Source organism: Mastigoproctus giganteus, chromosome 11 (assembly GCF_048544385.1).
Source record: "Mastigoproctus giganteus isolate SK-2022 chromosome 11, ASM4854438v1, whole genome shotgun sequence".
NCBI classification, from domain to species: domain Eukaryota; kingdom Metazoa; phylum Arthropoda; class Arachnida; order Uropygi; family Thelyphonidae; genus Mastigoproctus; species Mastigoproctus giganteus.
In genome coordinates, this window is record NC_143585.1 from 11,435,219 (window position 1) to 11,460,067 (window position 24,849).

A 24,849-nucleotide genomic window follows, 5' to 3' on the forward strand; every position below is an offset into this window, starting at 1 on the left:
CATACATCACTCAACGTGTTAAACAAAAAGATTCCTGCCAATTTCTCCCCCATTTGGAATTTAGCACGTATCAAGTTTCCTCGTGCACTGAAATGCATTTCGGGAAATCCAACCCGTATATAACACAAGCGCGCGCTCATCCCCCCCCCCACTACAGCTAACTGAGGACGATTTCGAAAGTCGCTCGTGCGCGGCTATTAGCTTCTATTTTGCTTCATTTAATTTAATTTAATTAGGAAACCATAGAATGGAAGGTGCACTTTCCTTTCTTAAGAAAATTTTTATAGCCCATAACTAGTTTTTAAAACCATAATCCCTGTAAGTTATTAGAATCCTATAACCACTATGTATGGGGTAAATCTCTCAACCAGCTAAGCGGATTACTATGAGCTGAGTGCTGAAAATTAAGTTAAGCTATACATACGACTAATTCTGTATTTATTAATGTTTATTGCAAATGGCGCACATCGTCATCTTAATATCCTTGTAGGCTTCATTTTAGGCAATTTCTGGCCATTATATTTTTAAATATTACTTTTTTGACCTTAAGTCCATAAATTAACATTCTGTCATAAATTTACACCTGTTATTTTAGATTTCAATGTAATAAATGAATTGAACTGCTTTTAACTTTGGTTCTAATTTTTACTTAATTATTTTCCTTTATTTATTTATTGTTTTATGTCTGGCATCCTATGAACACTGCATCATTTCCCTGCTAACCAGAGCCACTAATATATTTTTTTTTGTTTTTTATTCACTTCACAGAAATACGAAGAATCTGGAACGAATGAAAAATTTGGAAGACAATTCTCTGTGACTAAATTTCTTTGCTGGGTTAGTTCTTTTCTTCAACAAAGGGAATTTAGCATTCTTTCATTTAGATCATTATTTGAGTTAGCATTACAATGACAAAAAAAAAAAAAAAAAAAAAAAACACCCTATATAATTAAAATTCTTTTTATTTATGGATTTTCTCATTTCATATGAAAGATACTTGAATTATGTGTAGTCCAATGCAAATTGAATTAGTAATATCTTCACATGAAATGTCCTGTAATATGTATAAAAAGAGGCATGCTGATTTAATTCATAAAATTAAAAGCAAGACCAAAGACTCATGCCCAGTACAAGAAACAAAAATAAATTAATTAATAATAAAAATAATAACCCCACAGAGACCCAACAGAATCCAGACAGGCCTATCAGTTGTATCCCAATGATATACAAGATTATGACCAGCTGCATAACCAAGAAGATACCATGCCACTTGAAGAGCCAGAATATAATAGCCGAACGCAGTATATAGTGTTGGTGCCAAAGACCTTAGCAGCACTAGGTCTCCCAGAGAACATATACAAGGGACTCGAGAAAGTTGCAATCCTGAGCACCTGTAGGATAATCAGAGTTCCTAGATCTACAGTAACACAATACAACACATAACAGCCACCCTGTGCACTTAGTAGTAATACTCATCGTGGTGTGGATCTACCCCAGGGGCCCAAATCTGGCAAGAATGGGTTTGCGACACCCAGGATCCTGAGCTGGATATCATCATTCTTCTCGGTGAATCTCGGGGAATCATCATTCATTCTTCTTGGTGATTCCCTTCTATCTCTCTCTCTCTCTCTCTCTCTCTCTCTCTCTCTCTCTCTCTCTCTCTCTCTCTCTCTCTCTCTCTCTCCTCCCCCCAGAAAAATTCGGAATTTTTTTTAGCTGGTGCAGTATAAGCCTCAGACTTCCTTGCGCTATATGGCTAGTAATAATAATAAATAGGGCTCCCAGTACATGCATATACACTGAGGACACAATACATGCGTATACACTGAGTTGAATGAAAGGTTCAGATTTCACTTGATTGTTAATGACAATGTGGAAACATTGCATTATTAATGCGACCCAACCTAACAGCAATAGGGCTCCTAGAGAACATACACAAACATATACACTGAGTTGAATAAAAAGTTGACCTCACTTGATTGTTAATGACACTGGGAACATTGCATTATATATCTTCTCAGACACAAGAGCAATGACCCTACATAACAGCCTAGCAGCAATATGTTCACAGAGAACACACAGACATATACACAGAGTTGTATAAATGGTTCAGGCTTCACTTGGTGGATGATGACACTGTTCGAACGTTGTATTATACAGCTCCTTAGCCACAACAGCAATGTGACCCTGGATAACAGCAATAGGACTCCCAGAGAAAACTTCCATACACATGCTGACTTTCCACTACCAAAGCCACGTTGATTTTGTAAGGCTTTAAAAAATTGAAAAGTTGTTTTTGCACTACTGTGTCAAATAGTTTAGAAAGTAAGTTTTTTTTTGCTGAGGAGTGAGTGGTCTGAAATCTTATACAGACCACTTGTCACCTTTTTTGAATACCAGAAGTATGTTAATTTGATTGAAATGCTTTGGGTAAACGCCCGATCTCAGAGATAAGTTACAAAAAGCATGATAGGATTAAGAGTAGTGACAGACTTTTTCCAAAATACAGTTGGTGAGTCATCTGGGTCTTTTGTTGTCATTTTTCATTTTCTTCAATGCTGAGTTTTGGTCATCCTCATTGATCAACAGATCTCAACCAGGAAATGAAACCAAGGGCTCCATATCAATAGTCTCAATCTTTGACAAATTTTTGGCAAATACTTCAGCAGTGTGGAATTCATCAGACAATATGTAAGATGAAAAATCTTACATGTTAATATTTTAGAAATGAGTGAGCTTTATTTAAAATAAAGGTTAGGAAATAGCAAAATAAGACAGTAAACATTTCCAGTCACAAATATTATTCTAGGCCACTCACAAGGATTAAAAATTAGACAAGGTTGAATTAGAAAAGGGAGCGGTAAACTATTAGCAATTAGAGATACTTCAGACATTTCAGTTCCAACCGTGGCAAAGAATAAACAATAACAACGGGAATGGTGACAGGACTAATGGCGAGCAGGTGCGAATATCTATGGCTCTGAGGAACAAAAGGGCTGTAGACTGAACATTGTGGGACATCCCTTTGTCCGGTGACACCGAGATATCGGCCAGGTATTTGCGTCTGACTGTCGGCGATGGCAAAGTTGTTAGAGCAATGTAAAATGAATCTGCTAAGTTTAACGAGCGGTGGCGAATGTGACGGCGAACTTCAAAGCAGCGGATTGCCTGGGAAAAATTTGGAAATTTATTAAAATGAACTCTGAATATACAGCTTGAGAAATTTTAAAGGACGAATAGGAAATGATGTAATTAGACAAAATGAGAAGATTGACTAAAAACTCAGAAAAAAGGCAGGCCCGACATAAGGAGGCGGTACGTAATTGAGATGACAAAAGTGAGTGAACGGAGAGTGAGACACAGACAGTTGAGATTTCGTTTCTGTTTTTGTGAAGATGAGTTATAGACAGACAGTTGAGATTTCGTTTGTGTTTTTGTGAAGATGAGTTAGGGACACACCACAGTTGAGATTGTTTGTGTTTTTGTGAAGATGAGTCAGGGACACACACACAGTTGAGATTTCGTTTGTGTTTTTGTGAAGATGAGTTAGGGACACACACAGTTGAGATTTCGTTGGTGTTTGTGGAAATGGGTTAGTAAAAACATAGAGTTGAGTTTTTGACGGTGTTAGGGAAAGAATGAGTTAAAAGTTACTGAGTTGAGTTGTTGTTAGTGTTTTGTGAAAATGGGTTAAAAAGAACACAGAGTTGGGCTTTTGTTTGCGGTTTGTAGAGATGAGTTAGGAAAGACAGACGCGAGTTTTTTGGCAGTGTTAGTGGGAAAATTGAGTAATAAGTTGTGTGGGGTTAGATACGTCCTGTCCTGTCAGCCAGTTAGGAAAGATCTGACAAGGTAAGATGGAGTAGTGAAGGGTTAGATAAGTAAGTGCAGTCAGCAAGTTAAGAAAAGTCAGTGGAGTCTCATAATAGAAGAGAACAGTCGAGTAGTCCGTTATTGGAAGGCAAGAGTAGTGGCCCGTATGCAAATAAGTCAGTCCGTCGTCGGAAGGCAAGGGTAGTGGCCCGTATGCAAATGACTGAAGTGTATGGAGAAATAACCTGTCCGTTATAGGAAGGTAGTGAAAGTGGCCAGCGTCAAAATAAGTAGTGTAAGGAAAGAAATAACCCTAATCCATCATCTGAAGGCAGTGATAAAGGCAAGGCGCATATAAGTGAACTGAGAAGGTAAAGTTGTAATCCCGAGTCCGCCAGAATAGCTGAACTGAAGGTTAAGTAGCAGTATCGAAGGCGAGCCCATAAATTTCCTAAAAGACACAATGATGCCCTGTCCAGACGTAGACTGCAGCCATGGAGAAACTTGAAGTTCTGAGATGAATACAGTTGGTAAACGATGATGCCATTCCCAGACAAAGAGCTGAAGGCCCCAAAACGGAGAAATCCGATTCATAAAATTAAGTAAGTGACTAGATATATATAGTATTCTCCTTCACAAATAAAGGACCGTTGGGACTCTAATATCAGATTAGTATAATGTTTAGAAAGATGTTAAAGGAAGGATATACAAAGATATAAATAGTGTATATGCATAAATATAGAGATAAATCAGATAGAGGTTTTGATTAATGTATAATTAGACATATGTAGAAAAGCAAAGGAGAGAAATTTGATATTTGTTATTAGTTATTGTCTAACATATAGGTATAATATATTTTGGAAGGGAAGGGTAGAGAAATACAGAGAAAGAAATAGCCTTATGAATGTGGCTAACCCTTGGGACCAGCATTAGTCCAGAAATTGGTGTCAAATGTATTATCTGTCTTGATTAAAGAAAGTTGTGAAGTTATATTCCCCAAGACAAAATGGGGCACTAATTAAATTAAAAATTAAGAGTGAAATTCCTAAATCAATTTATAAGGTAAGGATAAGATTTACATAAGAGAAAGAGTGTGAACTAAACCTCTTAAGTAATTATTGTTCATGTGTGGAGAAAGAAGAAACTAAAATAAGTTTATGTAATGATATTGATTGAGTTGTATTGAAGTGGATAACCTTGTTTAGAGTAAAACCACTGTATTTAATAGTCATATATAACTGATAATACATAGGCAAATTTGAGAAATAATAATATGCGCTTGAGAGTTGTTAATTTTTGTATTGTGTATATAAGTGTAAATAAAATGTTATGTTATATATTAATGTGTGTGTTGTTTGTCATTCCTGAACACTCAGCCTGTCCGAGGGGAATTATAAATAATTAAGAAGTTCCCTCGAATTTGGAATTCTCCTGTAAGGTAAAGTCAGATGTGTAAGTGGGGAAATTAAATTAAGGTGGACAACATCCTAAAGGGAACAATAAATAAAAAAAATTAAAATAAATAACATTAAATAAATATAAAATAAAATATATAAAATATATATCATCATTCTTCTTTTTATTCCACCCCCCACAAATAGAATTCAAACTGAATTATGGAGCTATATTTGTCATTAAGGTATATGTAGTTCAGAATGGACAGTTAATCCAGTATTGATCAATTAATATTGCTCTGATACGAGTGATCTCTAAAAAAGAGAAATCATGACACAATGTTCCCCAGAAAAATCAAATCATCACAATTTTCCTCTTTATCTTTCACAGCACATACTTAACATTTCCCAGTTACATGTGTCTAACACATTTCAATAGTTTTTGTAGGGAGTTTCGTGCTTGACTGGGCAGACAAGCCAAATTCATATTTTTCACTTTTTGTTTATCCATAATTTACAAGATAGACTGAATAAGCACTTTTTGCACATGGGCTTGGTACTCTTGGTTCCCAAACCACTCTAATTCAATAAAACTTGTTTTAGCATAAAGTTTTTGTAGAACCTTTTCCTTATGAAATACCAAATAGACTTCAGGAAAGCAAAGTATTTGATACACTCCTCATTGTATTCAATAATTCCTTTGATGGACATTTTCATCCATACTCTCTCTCTCTCTCACGCACACATTAACATTAATAGAACAACGATTTGTCATGATCTTTTGGACATAATAATAAATCTTTACATGTTTCACAATTATTGTTCTTTAAAATATTTCTGGCTAGGTGACGTGAGACATATGCCAAAACATTTTCTTAATAAATATCCACATGCTCACAGTACCTGGGAGTTTATAACTGTTTCCCTTTGTCAGTTAGACTCTGGCTGATTTGACTTGATTTCAGAAACAGTAAAGATATTTCATGACATATTTCATGAAGCTTTTTTATGGAATAATTTAATTATTTCATAAACTATTACTTCAATTAATATCAATACACTATTCGGCGAAAGTAAGGAAAGCCAGCACGAGAACGACGAGAAACGTCATATAACTTACACTGAAAATTAGTTTCCCGATACGGCACTCTAGCGCTGCTTGCTCGGTAAACAGACGGTATGGGTTATCAGTCTGGAGCAAAGTCGACAACGATATATTGATTGACGAGTAGGCGTGGCAAACGATGTGCTGATTGGTGCACAAACACAACACACGATAACATCAGTTTAGTATTACTTTAGTAGCACTAATATTAACTCGCCCTAATCGCTCATGCCCTAACCTTTTTTCACCATTATTTCGCAATGGTGAAAAAAGGTCAGGTTACCTCGACTTCAATCCCATGGGAGCTTCAACCCTCCAGAAGTGGAGAGGTAACTAACCAATTTTCTTTGGAAGCACAGTCATAGAAAAAAAATGTTTTCTTTTATGATTGTATTTTTATTTTCTTGTTCAATAATATGCCCTGTAGCTTGTCTGTCGTGCCCACCAGCAATCATTTCATTGTTTGCCACGCCCACCTGTCAATTAATATCCTTCTCGTTTTCTGCTCCAGACCGATAACACCAACCGTCTGTTCACCGAGCGAGCAGCGCTGGAGTGCCGTGTCGGGAAACTAATTTTCCACGTAAGTTATCCGACATTTCTCGTCGTTCTCGTTCTGGCTTTCTTTATATTATATTTATATAAATTAATGTAACAAGTTATGAATTAGTTGTTAATTAGCTATTCAGTATTTTTTTTTTTTTTTTTTTACATTTTAGTAAACATTTCATGGTTCTGTATAGATTCCGATAAATTACCTTAAACATCCTTTCGGAAATGAGTACAACCGCAGCCACTTTTATTGCACACGAAACACTTATTTCTGTGCATGACAGCAGATAATTATAATAATAGAAAAATAAATACACAAATAAATATAACAATAGTAAAATAAGAATACTTGAAACAAAATTTCTACGTTCAACGAACTCTAGAACTCGAGTCACAGAAGCAACCACGTGGTAGCAACTTTATTAGCATTGGGCATATGCGTTATTACTCAGTGAGTTTTTATGGCGACAGATTGCCGCGTTAGTTTCATGTCCTGAAAGTGAGGGCGCTGGGAGGAATTGAGCAAGTGTTCACTCTGTATCTTATTTCTCTGTGCCTCTATCACCCTTACTAAAGCAACTCCTTCCGCGTCCTCAGGATTGTTTCAGGTGCTACGTTCGAATGTCGGAAGCTGTACATCATCGAGAACGCCTCGTGATGCAAGCTTACGCATTGGGAGAGATGGTGACTTTTCGGAACAGGAATACGATTTTGCTCCTGCTGTCTCTGCAACAGACTTCCCGGTGAATATCCCCTTAGAAATTTTGGAAATAAAAAGCGTTTTAAGTGACAACATCACTACATTCAATACCTTCCATGAGGGTTTCAAGATCAGCTTATTGTAGGTCCTGTGTCCAATAATGGATTCTATTGCTTGTCTTAATGCTGAGAATAGAAGGCTCAGAGCCCAAAATTCAGAAATCCTGGATCAAGTTCTCTTGCTGAACGATCAACTCAGAAATTTAAAAATTTTCCTTCTAGTCAGATGTCAGTGATGAACTATCAGGAAACTCAAGAGCATTTACGTGAAGTGGATGAAGCCCCTCTGTTATCCTCAGCCCAACCCGTTCGATCCCTGCAAGGGATAACTGATCCAAAAAATTTACGGAGTTCAACTCTAGCTGCAGAGAGGTTGACTCAGCAGATTTTCACTCCTGCCGTTCAGCTGAACCCACTGGATATGCATCCCTCGCATTCTCATCCCGTTGAGTTTGATCTGCCCTTGGTTGCTGATAGTCAACGTACCCAGGATCAATGTTGGAATCCGGGTGAACCTAATTCGTATCAACCTTGCAGACTACAACAGAGGAAGCATGGTCACCTGGTTCTGAATCAACCCAACCACGTTAACAATATGATGGCGATGAGAGAACCCCCACAACAAAACAGGAATGGACAGACCTTTGCTCATGTGGTTGCCTCGAGTCATCTTCATCAATTGAACTCTCAAGCACAATGTCATAGCCATAACTCCCAAAAGGCTATTTCCACCCAAGACATTTTGACAGTGGAACCCAAAGGGTACAGATTACCAATACAGGAGACAAAAGTATCTGTCCCTCGCCAATCGGTTTCGCCAATTCCGTCAAGAAGACTGGAAGTGATTTATAATATATCAGCTGTACAGATCAGAGAAAGAATTTTTGTTACGAGATTGGGTATTTCAACGCAAGAAGAAAGTATCAAGTCTTTCTTTCCCATGAACATGGGATTAAGATTGATGGAAAGGCTATCAAAACAAGATTTCCGACCTACTCTTCCTTTACCATCTCCTGCTCAGAGAATGCGAAGTATATCATCTTTGATTCTAGCTGCTAGCCCTTAGGCACTATCATTAAGCTGCATCAAGAGACGAGTAGGCCGATCGTGTACATTGGACCCAGACAGGACATACAGGCATAGCAACAAAAGGGCCATATGCAACCAGGTTCACAAGGCGGAAAGCTTCTGTGGTTCATGCAAAATGTATGCAGCTTAAAAAACAAGCTTTAGACCCTGCAGCCCTTCTTTTTCTTGATGAGTTTGATATCATTTGTCTTACTGAAACATGAGTAACGGCGGATAGCAGCTTCATCTTGTGCCTCTTAACATTCCCTACAAGCACATTGGGAATTCAATAAACACTAGATGGGGTGGTGGTGGTGGTGGTGTTGATTTTTTTTTAAAGATTTTTTTCAGCCAATAAGGACAAGAGTAAGCCTGCCGATTAATTTTGATGCAATCTGTACAACGCTGAGCAGTTCTCTTATTCATATTCAGTGCTGCCTGGTTTACATTCCCCCAGACCACAATGAAGGCTTTGGATCTGAGCTGCTCACCTGGTTGGCAACAAACTTAGTAACTAGAACTCCAACTGTAGTTGCAGGTGATTTCAACTTGCCAATCCATAAACAAGAAGATGCTCTTGTGGCCCACTTCAGGTCACTCTTCGGACCTGAAGTTACAAGTTGACGTTACACTGTTCTTAGTGCCAACTACTACAGGAGACCAAGAGCTCGACCTAATATTTCATAACTTACCAGACATCAAGCTCCTGCCTAGCAATTTCCAATTTCAATCGGATCACTTCCAATTGCATGCCGGTTATCCATGCATGGCAGTTCCCCTCAGTTACTTGATGTGTTGCTGCTGAACTTCCTAGGGTTTCCTTCTCTACTAAATATCTCGAGCTGGACATCATTTTACAGTGCTTGAGCGGATTTGACTGGGAATACTCCTATTCTGAGTCGATAGTGGATACAACCATTGTCTTGTCCAAACAATTCAAGTTAATTTCACTCCCTGGTGCATCCAAGAAGGTTAGGATTTGTAGGAAGTCGAATCGGTGTTTTAATAAGGAAACCAAGTTGGCCTTCATCAGGAAGCAGAAGGCCTACTGGAAATGGCAAAAATCTCAACTTTCCCTAGACCTCACTATATTTAAGAAAGAAAGAGCTTACTGCGTAAAAAAGAAAAGACAAGTCCTAAACTAATCTGTTCTTTATAGGTTCAAGATGGGTAGAAGGATTCTATCACACCAGACAAACCATCATATCATTGATAAAAAACTTGTCCAGGAATGGATACGGTGCAACCTTCTGCAGGCAAATTTTCCAGATCCAGATGCCCTCCCTCACAGGAAGACTGGTTACCTAGGGCACAGATGAATCATATAAAAATATCTAGGTTTATCTAGGAGACCCTGATTGATATCATTAACAAATTACCTAAGAAAGCTACTGTAGGACCAGATTTTTTCACATTATTTATAGTAAAAATTTGCAGCACGTACATTGTTGACCTTCTACTCAACATTTTCAGCCAAATCTTACAATCTGGAAGAGTTCCATCAATTTGGAGATCTTACCATATTAAGCCCATTCCAAAGATTAGGAAACCTAAATCTCCGAAAGATCTGCGACAAATTTCCCTCAGTTGCACTTTACTTAAAATCTTCGAAAAAGTGATTCAGCCAGCAATTGCCCAGCACTGCTTTGGTCACAGGCTGAAGTACCTTCACACCGTTCTGCACAAGAGATCAACAAATACAAATCTTCTAGGTACTCTCTTCAGAATCCAACATGCCATCAATCACAAATCCCAGATTGACATCATCTTCCAGGACATTAATCGGCATACGACAGATTATACCTACCAGCTCTCTTTATATTCTGAAGCACTATTTCGGTCTGGCAGATACTTTCTTACAAATCTTAAAATCCATGCTACTTCTCAGACATCTGTCTGTTACTGTCAACAATTTCCAGGTAATTTTCGACATCACAAGAGGTATCCTCCAATGGAGTGTGCCCTCAGCAATTCTCTTTGCAGCAGTTTTGGAACCTTTCTAGCATGTAATTCTAACTTTGTCTTTTATGCCAATGATCTGAAGTTCTAGGTATGTGTGTATCAGACAGCACCTGGGATTACTCCCATCTCTGCTCTACGTGAGTTCAAGCCATCCTGATCAGATCCTGGGTATTAACCAACAGGCCTCTACACAGATAAAGAAACTGGAAAACTATCTAATCATAATTGGGTTGCATCTGGACCCTTACAAATCTGCTCAACTACCGATAACCAAAACAAAAGTTAAAAATCATGTTCAAATCTTCGTTGGAGACGAAAGGGTGCAAAGGGTAACTTCCCACACAGACCTAGGCCCGACCTGGGATGTTGGACTCACCTTCCAGCCACACTTTGTCAGGATGAGACCGAAGACGTATGCGGCACTTTGAGCAGTGCGTCAGGAGCTCGTTGGTATGCATCAGCCAGCGCTGCTTTGTCGGTACATTCTGAGGTGCATTACCCCTGTTCCACTCTAAGCATCTGAAATTTGGTCATCTGCTCCTGCCTCCCACCTAAAAAAGTACCCCAATCTGGAATATTGGCTGCTTAGATGGATGAACTGGGTGGAGGGTCATCCTTTTGCTATCTCTAGATCCATCCTCCAAGCTAATCTAGGGACCACTCCCTGGAGACGTCTCATTACGAAAAGAAATGTTAGAAAGTGTTACAACAGGATGGAGATGAGAAAAACCCCACGCCTAAACAGGGAGGAGCGGATCAATGCTCAAGCGGATGCCTTCTGTCTCTCTGATCAATTTAACTATCATGCGCAATTTCTCCGGCATAACCCACAAATGGCTTGCGCTCAAAGTGTTTTGACTGTGAAAACACAAGGTAACAGAATTCCATGCGAGGAGCCTAATATGTCGGTTCCTACTGAACCTACCTCGATCCCTCTGTCGCGGAGACTTGAGGAAATATATAATATTTCTGCTGTCCAGACCCGAGAGAGAATTTTTGTTTCCAGACTGGGACCAGCAGCAAAAGCGGAAAATATCAGGGCATTCTTTGCCCAAGAAAATGGGATCAACTTAGATGCAAAAGCTATCAAAACTAGACACCGGACCGATTCTTCCTTTATCATCTCCGGCCCTGCGAATGCAAAGCATATCGTCTTGGATTGTAGCAGCTGGCCGGTAGGCACCCTTATAAAGCCGCTCCAGGAGAGGAGTGGATCGATCGCTTGTAGCGGATCCAGGCGAGATAAATAGCCATAACTACAAAAGGATGACTTGCTACCAGGTTCACACGAAGGAGAGATTCTTTGGTTTATGCAGAATATACCCAGCCTAAAAAACAAGCTTCATTGTCTCCAGACTCTCCTATTGCTTAATGAGTTTGATGTCATCTGCCTTACGGAAACATGGTTAGCAGCGGATAGACAGCTTGATCTTGCCCATTTTAACACCCCTTACAAACACATTGGAAACCACATGATTACCGGGCGAGGCGGAGGTGTAGAAATCCTGTTCAACGATCGATTCCAGCCAATAAGGACACGAGTGAGCCAAGCAAACAACTTTGAGGTAGGTTCCCTGACACTGAGGAGTCCTCTTCTTCAAATCCAATGCTGCCTGGTTTACCTTCCTCCAGACCACAATGAAGACTCTAGAGCTGAGCTGCTCACGTGATTAGCAACCAACTTAGTGCCTAAAATTCCAACTGTTGTAGCAGGTGATTTTAGCTTGCCACTGCCCAGGCATGGGAATGCCCTTGAGGGCCTTGAGGTCACTTTTCAACAGTGCGCCGCTTTGGGCCATTAACCTTACACGGTTAGTGACGCAACCAACTAGAGCGTGTCAAGCGCTGGAACTAATCTTCCACAACTTGCAAGACATCAAACTCCTACCTAGCAACTTTCGATTCCAATCTGATCACTCGCCAATTGCATGTAAACTATCCTTACCGAGCAATCCCCTTGGGTTACCTGACGAGTACTCCGCTGATTTGCCTAGAATAGCCTTCTCTACCAAATGTCTGAAGCCAGAGAGCATTCTCCAATGCTTGATTGGGTTTGACTGGGGGCGTCTCTACTCTGAGCCGTTGGAGGATGTGCGTTATGCTCTTGTCGGAACAACTGAAGTTAATTGCACTACATGGTGCAGCCAGAATCACCAGGATTGGTAACAGGTCGAATCGGGGTTTCAATAAGGAAACTAAGATGGCTTTCATCAAGAAGCAGAAGGCCTACCGGAAATGGCAGAACACTCAACTTCCCTCAGACCGTTCCATCTTTAAGAAAGAAAGAGCTTGCTTCTTGAAAAAGAAAATGCAGGTCCTTACCCAAGCTGTTCTCACTAGGTTGAAGAGTGGTAGGAGGATCCTTTCGCATCATCATCATCTAGCCATTGACAAAAAGCTTGTCCAGGAATGGGCACCGTTCAACATACTGCAGGCAGATTTTCCTGACTCTGATTCCTCTCTCAGGAGGACTGGTTACCTAGGACACACTTGTCTGAAATAGAAATAACTAGAGAGACCCTAATTGATGTCATCAATAAACTACCCAACAAAGCCACTGTAGGTCCGGATGGTTTCCCACTCTTTATTATCAAAATTTGCAGCCCATATATAGTCGACCTTCTCCTTCACCTTTTCAGACATATCCTGCAATCTGGAATAGTTCTTTCAATTTGGAAAACCTACCATGTTAAGCCCATTCCAAAGATCAAGAAACCCAAATCTCCTAAAGATCTGCGACCAATCTCCATCAGTTGTTCTTTACTCAAAATTTTTGAAAAAGTTATTCAGCCAACAATTGCCCAGCATTGCTTTGCACACAGGCCTGAGTATCTGCATACAGTTCTATAAAGGAGATCGACAACTACCAATCTTCTTGATACCCTCTTCAAAATTCAGCGCATCCTTAACAACAAATCACAGATTTATATCATATTCCTCGACATAAAATCGGCTTATGACAGAATACACCTCCCAGCTCTTTTTACCATTCTGAAACACTACTTCGGCCTGGCAGACAACTTACTTCAAATTTTGAAGTCTATTTTACATCCCTGACATCTGACTGTGACCCACAATGACATTCAAGGAACTATTGACGTCTCAAGAGGCATCCCACAAGGAAGTGTACTGTCCGCTATCCTGTTTGTAGCAGTTTTGGAGCCTTTTCTTGCTCAGAATCCAAACTTTGTCTCTTATGCCGACGATCTGAAGTTCTACGTGAGCTCAGATCATAATCATCAGATTCATGATATCAACCAACAAGCTTCTAGGCAGATATTGAGCTTGGAAAGTTATCTTGCCACAATTGGGCTGCATCTGAGCCCTTCCAAATCAGCACAACTGACGATAACCAAGAAGAAAGTCAAAAATGACATCCAAATCTTTGTTAGTGGGGAACCGGTGCAAAAGGTGACCTCTCATACTGATCTTGGCCTCGCGTAGGAAGTTGGGCTCACTTTTCAGCCTCACTTTGCCAGGATGAGGCAGAAGACGTACGCTGCTCTTTGGGCAGTGCGTCAAGAGCTCCTTGGTGTACATCAGCCTGCGCTGCTTGTTCGGCACATCCTGAGGTGTATTACGCCGATTCCTCTCTATGCTTCAGAAATTTGGTCATCTGCCCCTGCCTCATACCTTCAGACGTATCTCAGTTTAGAGTACTGGTTGCTTAGATGGATGAACAGGGTGGTAGGCCACCACCTAACTATCTCCAGATCGATCCTACAAGCAAATCTGGACACCACTACCTGAAGAAATATCATCGAAACAAAAAATGTCTTCACGCTTGCACGGTTTATAACCAGGCGAATTGAGGCTCCCTCGGTATCCACATTAATCTCTGGCTCGAGGAGGGCAAGAGGGGAGAACTCCTACTCCTGTCTCCCTCTACGTCTTACGCTGTCAAACATTGATTCCCTGAGGAACATGTTTCCAGCCAATTGTCTTCGGATCTTCAATAAATTTAGGATCCACCCTGATAGGTTCTGTATAGACAAGCCCTACAGGAAGGAAATCCTGAAGAACTGCTACCAGATAATGAACTTATAATACTCACCTGCTCCTGAACATGACAGACTGTAGTTTTTTTTTTTTTATATTTTGTATATTACTGTATATTTTGTATATTATTGTATATTTAATCCTGTAAAAGTCTCGGGTCGAGCACGCATGTACTCTTGTTTATTGTACATTGTGTTCCTCGCACCTAGTCTGTAAATATTCACACCCTTCTGCCACAGAGCCGTCCCGGGGTGACCCAAGGTTTCGTGATAAATAAACTGATTTAATAAATAAATAAATTTTTTTATTGCTTCAGAAGATCAGAAATCAGCTGACCACCACACCCAAGTGACTAATACTAAAATAAAAGAACTTGAAGTGTATCTAGATTGTATCGGGCTGCAGTTGAATGAAAAAAAAGACGGCACAAATGACTTTCACAAATAAAATAAAGCCAAACAAAATGTAAATATTTGTGAACGGCATCCTCGTCCAAAAGGCGCTGTCACACGTTGATCTTGGACTCAAGTGGGACGAAGACCTGACCTTCCGCTCGCACTTCGCATAGATCCGTAACAAAACATATGCGGGGCTTTGTGCAACCAGGCAGTAGATGAACCAATACATCAACAATGTGTTACTCCTATACGCGGCACAAATCTGGTCTTCAGCTCCCGAAAGCAGTATCAAAGCCTTTCTAGGACTCGAATACTGGCTCTTGAGATGGCTGAACAGAATTTCAGCTAAGCCTTTTACCATCTCAAGAGCTATACTATACTCCAATTTAGAGGTCACACCCTGGAGACAAATAATCCCTGCATAATGACCCTCGCTCAGCTTTTAACGGGACGACTGGATGCACCGAAAGCCCGAGAGTGGACAATAATACCAGGCGAAAAACCAAACCAAGACGAGTTGCAGATAAGGAACCGCAACTGAAAGCGGCATTTACACAGTTGGATAGCCTTGGAAGATTCTTTGCAGCAAACACCATCCAGCTATTCAACAACCCCAATATCAATCCTGAAAAGCTCTGCAATTGCAAATCCTACAGAAAGGAAGTTCTCAGAAACTCTTACTTGCAAATACAGATGTAAGGATACAGTTTCAGCACCTTGTTCGGCCAGGCACAAGCCACTGGACTTTTGGAAACCCGACCTCATTAAGAAATAGGTGTCAGTATTGTCCTACCTACCCCACTCTAATCCCCACAGAAGAAGACGACTGCTGGAAAATTGAACTTTCAAATTTTTATTTTACTGTATCGCGGTCATTCCTGTTTCCATGTTGTTTCATATGCTGCACGTTGTTTGGCTGTAAATATTTGTGTTTATGTAAATATGGTGAAACTCCCACTTGTGTGTGTTTAAGCAGAAGGTATGCTTCAATTGTCACGGTATTATGTTCTTACCAGTTTACCGTAGTTAAGTAGTAAAAGCCTCTGCAAGTAATTAATAACTCAAATATTTTATATTCCAGATAAAATGTATTTAAAATGTAAGTGTTTAATTTAAGCATTAATGATAATATGTATTCTACTTCAGATTCACTTAGTTCGCATAGATATTTCATATACTATGTAGGGATATTCGCATAAGAGTTTGCTAACTTCTGATATTAAATTATAGTTTTGTTCAGTAACGGTAATAAAGATGAGCGTAAAAATTTAAAATGAAACAATTTTATTTTATTTTTTTTTTGAGACCTGAGATTTGAGGCCCCCCTCGATTTAAGAGGCCCCCGGTGCGCGCCTTGTGCGCCTGGGCAGAAATCCGCCACTGTTTAAAACATATTCAGAATCCTTCTTTATACACTTTACTACCCTTCTAACACATTATAGCTATTTGTACATCAATTTCATCAATTACTCATTCCTTCGTTTCCCTTGCATTAAATATTAACCCACATTTTTAACATAATAAACTCTGTTAGTATATCTACCTCAGAGATAATTTATGTTTAACTTTACTTTCTAGGGCGACCCCCTTTCATTAATTACCCTACTATTCCACTAACAGTCCTTCTTGTTAACTTAGTGTACTAAATACATCGCTCATCTACTTCTGTCTTTTTCTCTTCTTCTCTAGGGAGGTTTCAGGCTTCCATCTCAGGCTCTCCAGGCTATCTTCTAAGGCTTTCCTTCATCTGCTTTCTCCTGAATTTGCTTCAGATAATTTTCCGGAACTCTTGGCTGCTTAGGTCTGGCATTCTTGCTCCTGCGTTGAATACACAACTCCTCCTTTACTACGGATCATTCAGATGTATCTTTCTCCAAGAAGTTGTTACCTTTCCTGGTTCACTTAACCGTCTTTCATAACTTTTTTTCTTATCATCCTTGGCCTTCCTGTTACTTTTCTACTCTTAACTACTTTTTCCCTTACTGTCTAAGACCCTTTTTGTACTGCCCGACTTACTTTTTTTTTTTCTCCGTCTCCACGGTCACTCTTACACCCCTACTCCTTTCTTGCCACTTCTGTCTCCATCTTTTCATTAAAAAACTCCTTCACCAAAAAAATATTTCACAGCGCTTGTTTGCATACGGGTGACTACCCTTCCCTTCCTCAGATAACGGATTAGACTACCTGCATAAGGCCACTGCCCTTGCCTTCGGATGACGGACAGGCTTAATTGCATACAGGCCACTACCCTAGCCTTCCTCCGATGACGGATTAGACTATTTGCATTTGGGCCACTACCCTTGCCTTCCGATGATGGACAGGCTTATTCTCCTTACACTTAAGATGTTCTAGCATGACAAAAACCTCAACTGTCATCTGTTACTACTCACCTTCTCACTAACACCATCAAAAATTCAACTCTGTGTTTTACTAATCCATATTTTCTACCACGACAAAAACCTCAACTCTCAACTGTTACTAACACATATTTTCTACCACAACAAAGTCCTCAACTGTCAATGTGTTTTTTCTCCTGTTCACTCACTTTTTGTTCATCTAATTTACGTAGCGCCCCTATATGTCAGGCTCGCCTTAGTTCCTGGTCTTATTCAATCTTCTCATTTTATCAAAATTTTCACTCTGTCCTATTCGCCCATGTTTATTTTTCTCAAGCCGCCCCTAAGATCCAACCTCTTATTGTAATAAAAATATTCCTTTCCCAGACCGACTGTTCTCTTTTGAAATTGGCCGACACAGACCAGTGTTACTAGATTCACACCTACCCTAAATTTCTGCAGGCCAAGCTGTTGCAGACTACCAGACGCTAGCCTTATTGTTTTGGACAAGGTATTAGTCGTGTACTCACGTCCTGTTTGTCTCCGATCAAAGTGATGTTCCGACTAATTCGGCTCACCTTTCATTGTTCTCGAGCGACCCCCCTTGTCGCCTATTCACCGATGGGCTCTGCTACCCGTTTTAGACCTTCAGATTTGTTTACGGTACTTAGCTGAGTGTTTATCCATCTGTTGGTAGAAATTTCGCGCACTAATTCTCACGACTCTCCCTTCCCTTCGATTAGCCCCCTCCTTAATTTAATATCTCCCATATTTTTAACGATCCACTTTGTTCAATTTATTTGATTTGTTATATTTTATTTTACTATATAACTATTCCTGACGTATCCTTTCTTATTAAATTTCTCAGTTTGGGAACGACGATCTGTTATCTTTATATACAATTTACGTGTAAGATTTTACATCTTACACCGCGCGATTACTTCAACTGATATAACTATAGATAGAACTATCGGCCTTCAACTTTGGTCTCCGTTGTTGCTCTGTATTCACTACACTCAGCTAATTTCAACGATTGCGGTCTGAACATACAGTAAGTTATCAAAAATATGACTATTCTTTTATCTTAAATTTCATACCGGGTTTTTCATTCATTTTTTCATTCTAACTTTCATTCAATTTTCCTTTGAATTTATCGGCATTATTTCAGCATAATTCTGCATTTTACCTTTATTTTATTTATGTTTGAATTTTATTCCTTCCTTTTGGTCTCTGTTAGGTCTGCTCTGATGTATATGTTTCATACGTTTACATCATAACAGAAACAAAGACCTTGTTTATTACTTTGGTTCCTACAGTTTTGGCTGCCGACCTCTTGTTAAAGTCATAGGACCTGCAGCATTAGGTACCATTTTTATGATTGTTAGGTTATTTTTATATTAATTTTAATTTCATTTAATTTCAGGTAATCTGCTTTTACCTTGCCGGCATTCTTAATTTATTCCATCGTAATTACACTTCACAGATCAGCTCCTCTACCCAATACACTCATCAAATACATTTGTCTATATTTCATTATAGTTGTTTGGTATTTCTGTTACTAATACTCGGGTTTTTCCCCGGATCCATAATCCAGTTTAATAAACTAATATTTTTCTTTCTTTTTTAGACGTTCAGTTATATCCTATTTTTTTCATCAATATTATATATATGTACAGGGTTATTCAAAATGAAGTCCGGGGTAACAGAATTTTTTGCTTATGTGTCTACAGGAATTGTCTGAAACCCCGGACTTCCCATTTCGAATAACCCTGTATATATATTTATGACTCTTGTTTTTTTCCCTTTTATATATATGACTTTTTTTTTCCTTTTATGTAGATTGGTCCATCATGTCCAACGAAGTTTCCTTACCAAACCATGCTTTCAGAAAATACGATGATCAAAATCTCTCTCCTGCTGATATACAAAAGGCAAAGGAGGAACTTGGTGAGGACCCGAATACGAGAGAAAAATTCATCGAATTACTCCGGGACAGGTTGAAAGGTATGATAATTTAATTACGTGCCTGTTGCACACTTATTCACAGACCATCGCGATTAATGGTGTTGAATGACTTCGACGGTGACACTGTATTATTCATTGTGGGCAGCACAGTTATTATAATCATCTTCCTCCCCACACCTGGTGGAAAAGACCTGTGAGTCAATGGAGCGAGGAATTTTTATAGGCCCTTTTCACAATATGGTTGAGTTAGTCGATCTCAGATAAGAGAGTCATATTTTTTTCTCCAGAAACTCGGGTTCTTCATACAACAAAAAATTCAACTCAATTTACAGACAAATTATGTAAAGCGTAATACGCCATAAGTTCCTGATGCACCTAAAATAGCACAACAACCAACGTATTGCCCCCGAACTTTTTTTTTAATAAATATTAATTTTTAATTTATAATTTATCTACAAGGGAGCAAAGAGAAAGTCAACTCTTGAAAATTAATCGTACAGTTTGATCCTCAGCCACGAAATCCGCTGATGTAGACTCGCCTACAAGTTTCACTTTATGAAGGCCATATCGATTTTTAAACCACCCTCTGCAGCTGAAAAACTTATCCCACCGATTCTATCACCAGTTTCACTAGAGTGTAGATTAAGGTGTTTTGGATTTTCACGAATGATGACAGAACTTAATGGAATTTTAATTTCAGTTCGGTCTTCTCTCCACAGATTAAAAGCTTTTCCATGTTTTCTCTTTTAACCACACGCGTTACAGAGCCAATTTTTGAAGCAATTAGAATGTTTTCACATAGCCGACTGGAGAGGAACAGTTGTGCGATAGCACACTCTCTTTGAGTAAATCGGGGTTTAAGCCCCTAACTCCTAAATACGGTAGATCTGCCAACCCGCACTGGACCAGCGTAGCAGATTACGGTCCATTTCCCAACATGAACCATCTACGAGGTTCTTCAAATTTCTTTCACTTTTTTCTTCAAATTTCTTGATTGATCGTATCGTTGACTCATTAGTCGCGATTTTGTTGTGATTCAAACTCAAATCTTTTTGACGTGATTCAAACTCAAATCTTTTCCACCAAGTGTTAGGAGGATGTCAAATCTACAACTGTGTTACCTGTGAGTGAAATTATAAAACAATTTTACATATTTAAATGTTCTTTGCTTCCCTTTTATAGATAATATAAAACTGGAGTTATTTCTGTCATGATTGACTCTGATCATTAGCACTGTTTTATTGAACAGAGGAAAAGGGATTTATCTCAAGGAGCGATTCCCCTTTTCTGCTATCTTTCTTGCGGGTGAGGAAGTACAATGTAGAACGAGCTTTCAACACCATAAAGAACTACTACACCTGTCGGAAGAACTATCCAGAGGACTACAAGACTTCAGATCTTGCTGAACTGCAGCCGTTATTCTCGAAAAATATTGTCCTTGTCTTGCCCTACCGAACATCGAAGGGAGAAACAGTTGTCATTTTTGACATCGGTGAGAAGCTATTTCAATTTAAACTTCATAATGAAAGCCTTTTCTAAATATACATATATCTGTGATATTATAATTTTTGTATAAATTCAGAATTCTGATTTTATGTAAATCTTGCCGTTTTAAGTCTAATTCTCTTACACCTTGACGCAGTCTTCTTCTCGGGTGCTCAAGGTTATATTTAAGAGATCAAATCCTCTAAATGCAATGAGTTGTGTTGATGTGTGGTTTAGTTAAGCAGCAAATTCAGCAGTTTCCTTACTACGTGCTATTCCAGTAATAATGTCCAGGAATCTGTTGTGGTTTTCAGTGTCACCAGAACAGTTTCTCCAATAAAAATATTAAACAGACTATTCTGAATTCAGCAGAAAGAATTGGGTATCCTTGAGAAAGTCAGGACTGCCCACCACATTTGGTTTTCCCTTGAAATGCGCATCATCTGAATTTTGCACAAAGTGTGCAGGTGGGTATTTCCTCTTTATGGGACACAGCGAAATTTGCACTACTGTAGCTATGTCTATTGTTTATGCCAGCACTAACTCCTCGACCTCATCAATTTTTTTTTTTTCTATCCGGCTAACCCCTTTCACACAGACCACACATACACACATCAAATAAATTTGACCAGCAGACGTTGTTCAAGAACAAGTTTAGGTTTCCAAGAAGGAACCCATACGTCTAATGTTCTTATGTTTAAAAATTAAATCACCCTTCCATTGTGCTGGCAACCATCCACACATATAAAATTTAACTTTTCAAAGCCATCAGCACTCCTCCCCTTTTCTGCAACCACAACCGGGTCCTTAATGCTGTCATATTAATGACTGGTAGTCCTTCAAGTTCACACAGACATTTTGTTAAATATGAAAAGCTGGGCTTGTTATACCTGGGATCTAAAATGCTGATTGAAATGATATTCAGGTGATATTTTAGTCATCATGTATTGCAATTTTCAGCTATTTCCAGTCGTTCTGCAACAACTACATCCTCTTCATGCAGATTTACGATGGTGGGACTTAGTAAACCTGAGTATAATGCCTTGTGCTGTTGTTTTTGAAGAAGCCGCAACTAAGGCGTTCCTTGCATACTGTCTTTAAATTGCATGTGTTCTGTGGTCGATTTTCTCTTTGCTTGAGGAAAAATCAGAATTTCCGAGAGGAAATACCAAGGTACTCACGACTGAGACTCTCGTGGGCAGCACAGTTGAAAGGATCGTCGTCCCACCCCACGGGTGGAAAGACCTGAGTTCGAATCACTTGGATGATGAGAAGAATTTTTATCCTCCTTTTTCCAACGTGGCTGAGTTAGTCAGACTGAAGCGAGGGTAGCATGTTTTTTCTCCCGACACTTGTGATTTTCGAGCAGTAGAACAGGAAATCGGGCTCAGAACACATGCAATTTACAGACAATATACACGAAGCTACATGGCCTTAGTTGCTAATATTCCTCAAACCCAATAACAACAACAATCATGACTGAGACCAACTAACTCAACCATGTGAAAAAAAAGGTCCATAAACATTCTTCGTGTCATCGACAGGACGCGAACTCATGTCTTTTCCACTCGATGTGCTGCCCACGAGGGTGCCCCATGTGCTAGCCTGAAATATGGCGCCTAATGCACTGGTGGTGACCGGTTGCGAACCAATGTAAGCAGCAAGTGAAGGAATATGGTCCATACTACACAGAGGAATGCCACCCCTCAGCTACCAACTAGTGTTGCCTGCTATCATGCAATACTAGTTGGCAGTTGACTTATCGTCCATGCACTAACCACCACTCTCGCCTATTGGAGGCGAGTGGTAGTGGAACCCATTTTAGTCAGAAGAAAAGCTCAGGCCACCTGCTCTAATCTGTTCCATCATGCAAAAGAGATTGTGACTTTTCAGGTTATGATGGACATCATGGTGAGATGCATACGATCTTCCTTACATTTCGAGTGTACAGCTCTAAAACGGTTTAGTAGTGCAGGCAGTCAGATAGTCCACCGGATCGAAACTAAAGGTAACACTCTCTAAGATGCTTTGGGATCAACTAGTGTATAATCTTATTGCCCTCGACGCTCCATGTCCTCTTGTTCTTTTCTTATTACTGGATACATCACGAATAGTCAAAACGATAGAACAAACTTGTATCCGGAAAGATCTAAACGATCTGAATACTTCTTCTTTCATTGCACAAATATGTGGTCTCAGTTCAATCTCAATGATGTCCATATGTAATTACAGCCTGCAACGCCTCATGTATTTCCCTGAGAGAATCCCAGTTATTGGTTGGTTGAACAATGCTCATCCGATGTTCCTAAGTATTGGCTGCATGATTGTTACATTAAACATGTGGTACTTGTGCGTATGTCGACTCTGATATTTCCTGTTAGAGATTTAATATTTTTAATCTTCAATTTTCGATCTTGTTTAGCTTAAAATCACTTGAGTTCATTCGGTAAAATTCTTCTGTTGTCTCTATCGTTCTCCTAACTCCATAAATCACTGGAAGTCTTTGGTTTCCTCTAGTCCAAATTCCTTACAGCGTGGTAATTTTCCGTGGTTTTTTTAGTTAAAAAAATAACGAAACAAAATATTTTTCGTGAATATATTACACTGAGGGATCACTGAATTATGACCATCCCTATGAAAACTGAACTCGACCCGTTGACCACGTCAGGTACGAGGTGCAGTGTTAGTCGAGCAACGTAGCATAGATAAGGTGCCACTGGTTCAGTAGGTTATACAATTACAAGTGTGATGGGCAAAATGGATGATTTATCGGACTTTGATAAAGAACAGATTGTGGGTGCTCAACAAGCAGGTGCCTCGACTTCCCAAAAGGGTGAACTGGTGGGGTGTTCGAGAGCCGCCATAATTAATGTTTACCAGGACTGGAGTCAAAATGGTAAAACAACGAGCTGAAGGCAAAACGCAAAAATCAGTGAAAGGTTGATGTTAGAGGTGAGCGCCGTGTCCGACGCCTCGTCCAGCCGGACAGGCGCAGCACTGTTGAAGAGTTGAGTGCCAAATAGAACATGGGGTAAACCGGAACAATATCTGGCATGACCATGCGTCGCAGGCTCGCACGTATGAACTATACCAGCGGACAACCCCTACGGCATCCTCTCCTAATGAAGGTTCATCGACTTAAAAGACTTGCTTGTGGCAAAAAGCATGCAAGTTGGACGTTAGAAGACTGGAAGAAGGTGTGCTGGTCGGATAAGTCATGTTATTTACTCCACTCCGTGGATGGTCGGATACGGATTTCGCATCAACAACACGAGGGTCTTGATCCATCATGCATGGTATCATGGTATCAAAAGTGCAGGTCGGTGGAGACGGTTGTATGATGTGGGACATTTTTCACTAGCAGGAACATGGACGCCTATTCCATGTGGAACAATATATCAATGGTCTCCGCTATCGTCAACTGTTTGCTGACTGTATACACCCCGCTAAATTACACTTTTTCCCGAATGGCGATGGTGTCTTCCAATATGACAATGCGCCGAGCCATTGGGCAATTGTTGTGCAGGAATGGTTCGAGGAACACAGTTCTGACTTCCTGCATATCGATTGGCCTCAAAACTCCACCGGCATCAATCCCGTAAAACACTTGTGGGACACTACGGAATGGCATAGCAGGCGTCTGGATACACCAATCACATCCATACCTGCATTTCTGACTGCATTACACACAGTTTAGTTGGCACCATATCGAATGCTTCTGATATCTTGTTGAATAAATGCCAAATCGGATAACAGCAGTACTAAAGGCAAAAGGAAGATCTAGGAAGTATTAGGTAAGTGGTAAATGGAGTATTCCCGATACACTCCTGATACTGTCGAACGGAGAAAGTGCAATTTCTTTATCACCGCGATAGAGTGACCCATGCAACTAGGAACCCACTATCATCCTTCATTTGAAGTTGGTTAACTTTCGACGTTTATCCATACTGACACCGAATTTCCGTCTACGTGAATACAGTGAATCAGTGTACCTATCTATCTGCTAGACGGTG

At 39.7% G+C, this 24,849-nt stretch overlaps 1 protein-coding gene across 1 annotated transcript in view; it reads left to right on the forward strand.

Moving 5' to 3' along the window:
- The window catches only part of LOC150077710 (retinaldehyde-binding protein 1-like), a 54,747-nt gene that overhangs the window by 15,583 nt on the left and 14,315 nt on the right, over positions 1 to 24,849 (forward strand). Inside the window, exon 2 of the mRNA XM_090384241.1 lies at positions 19,226 to 19,390. Coding sequence (XP_090240367.1) covers positions 19,237 to 19,390 — 154 coding nt within the window. The 5' untranslated portion in view covers positions 19,226 to 19,236. The remainder of the gene's footprint in view (positions 1 to 19,225; positions 19,391 to 24,849) is intronic.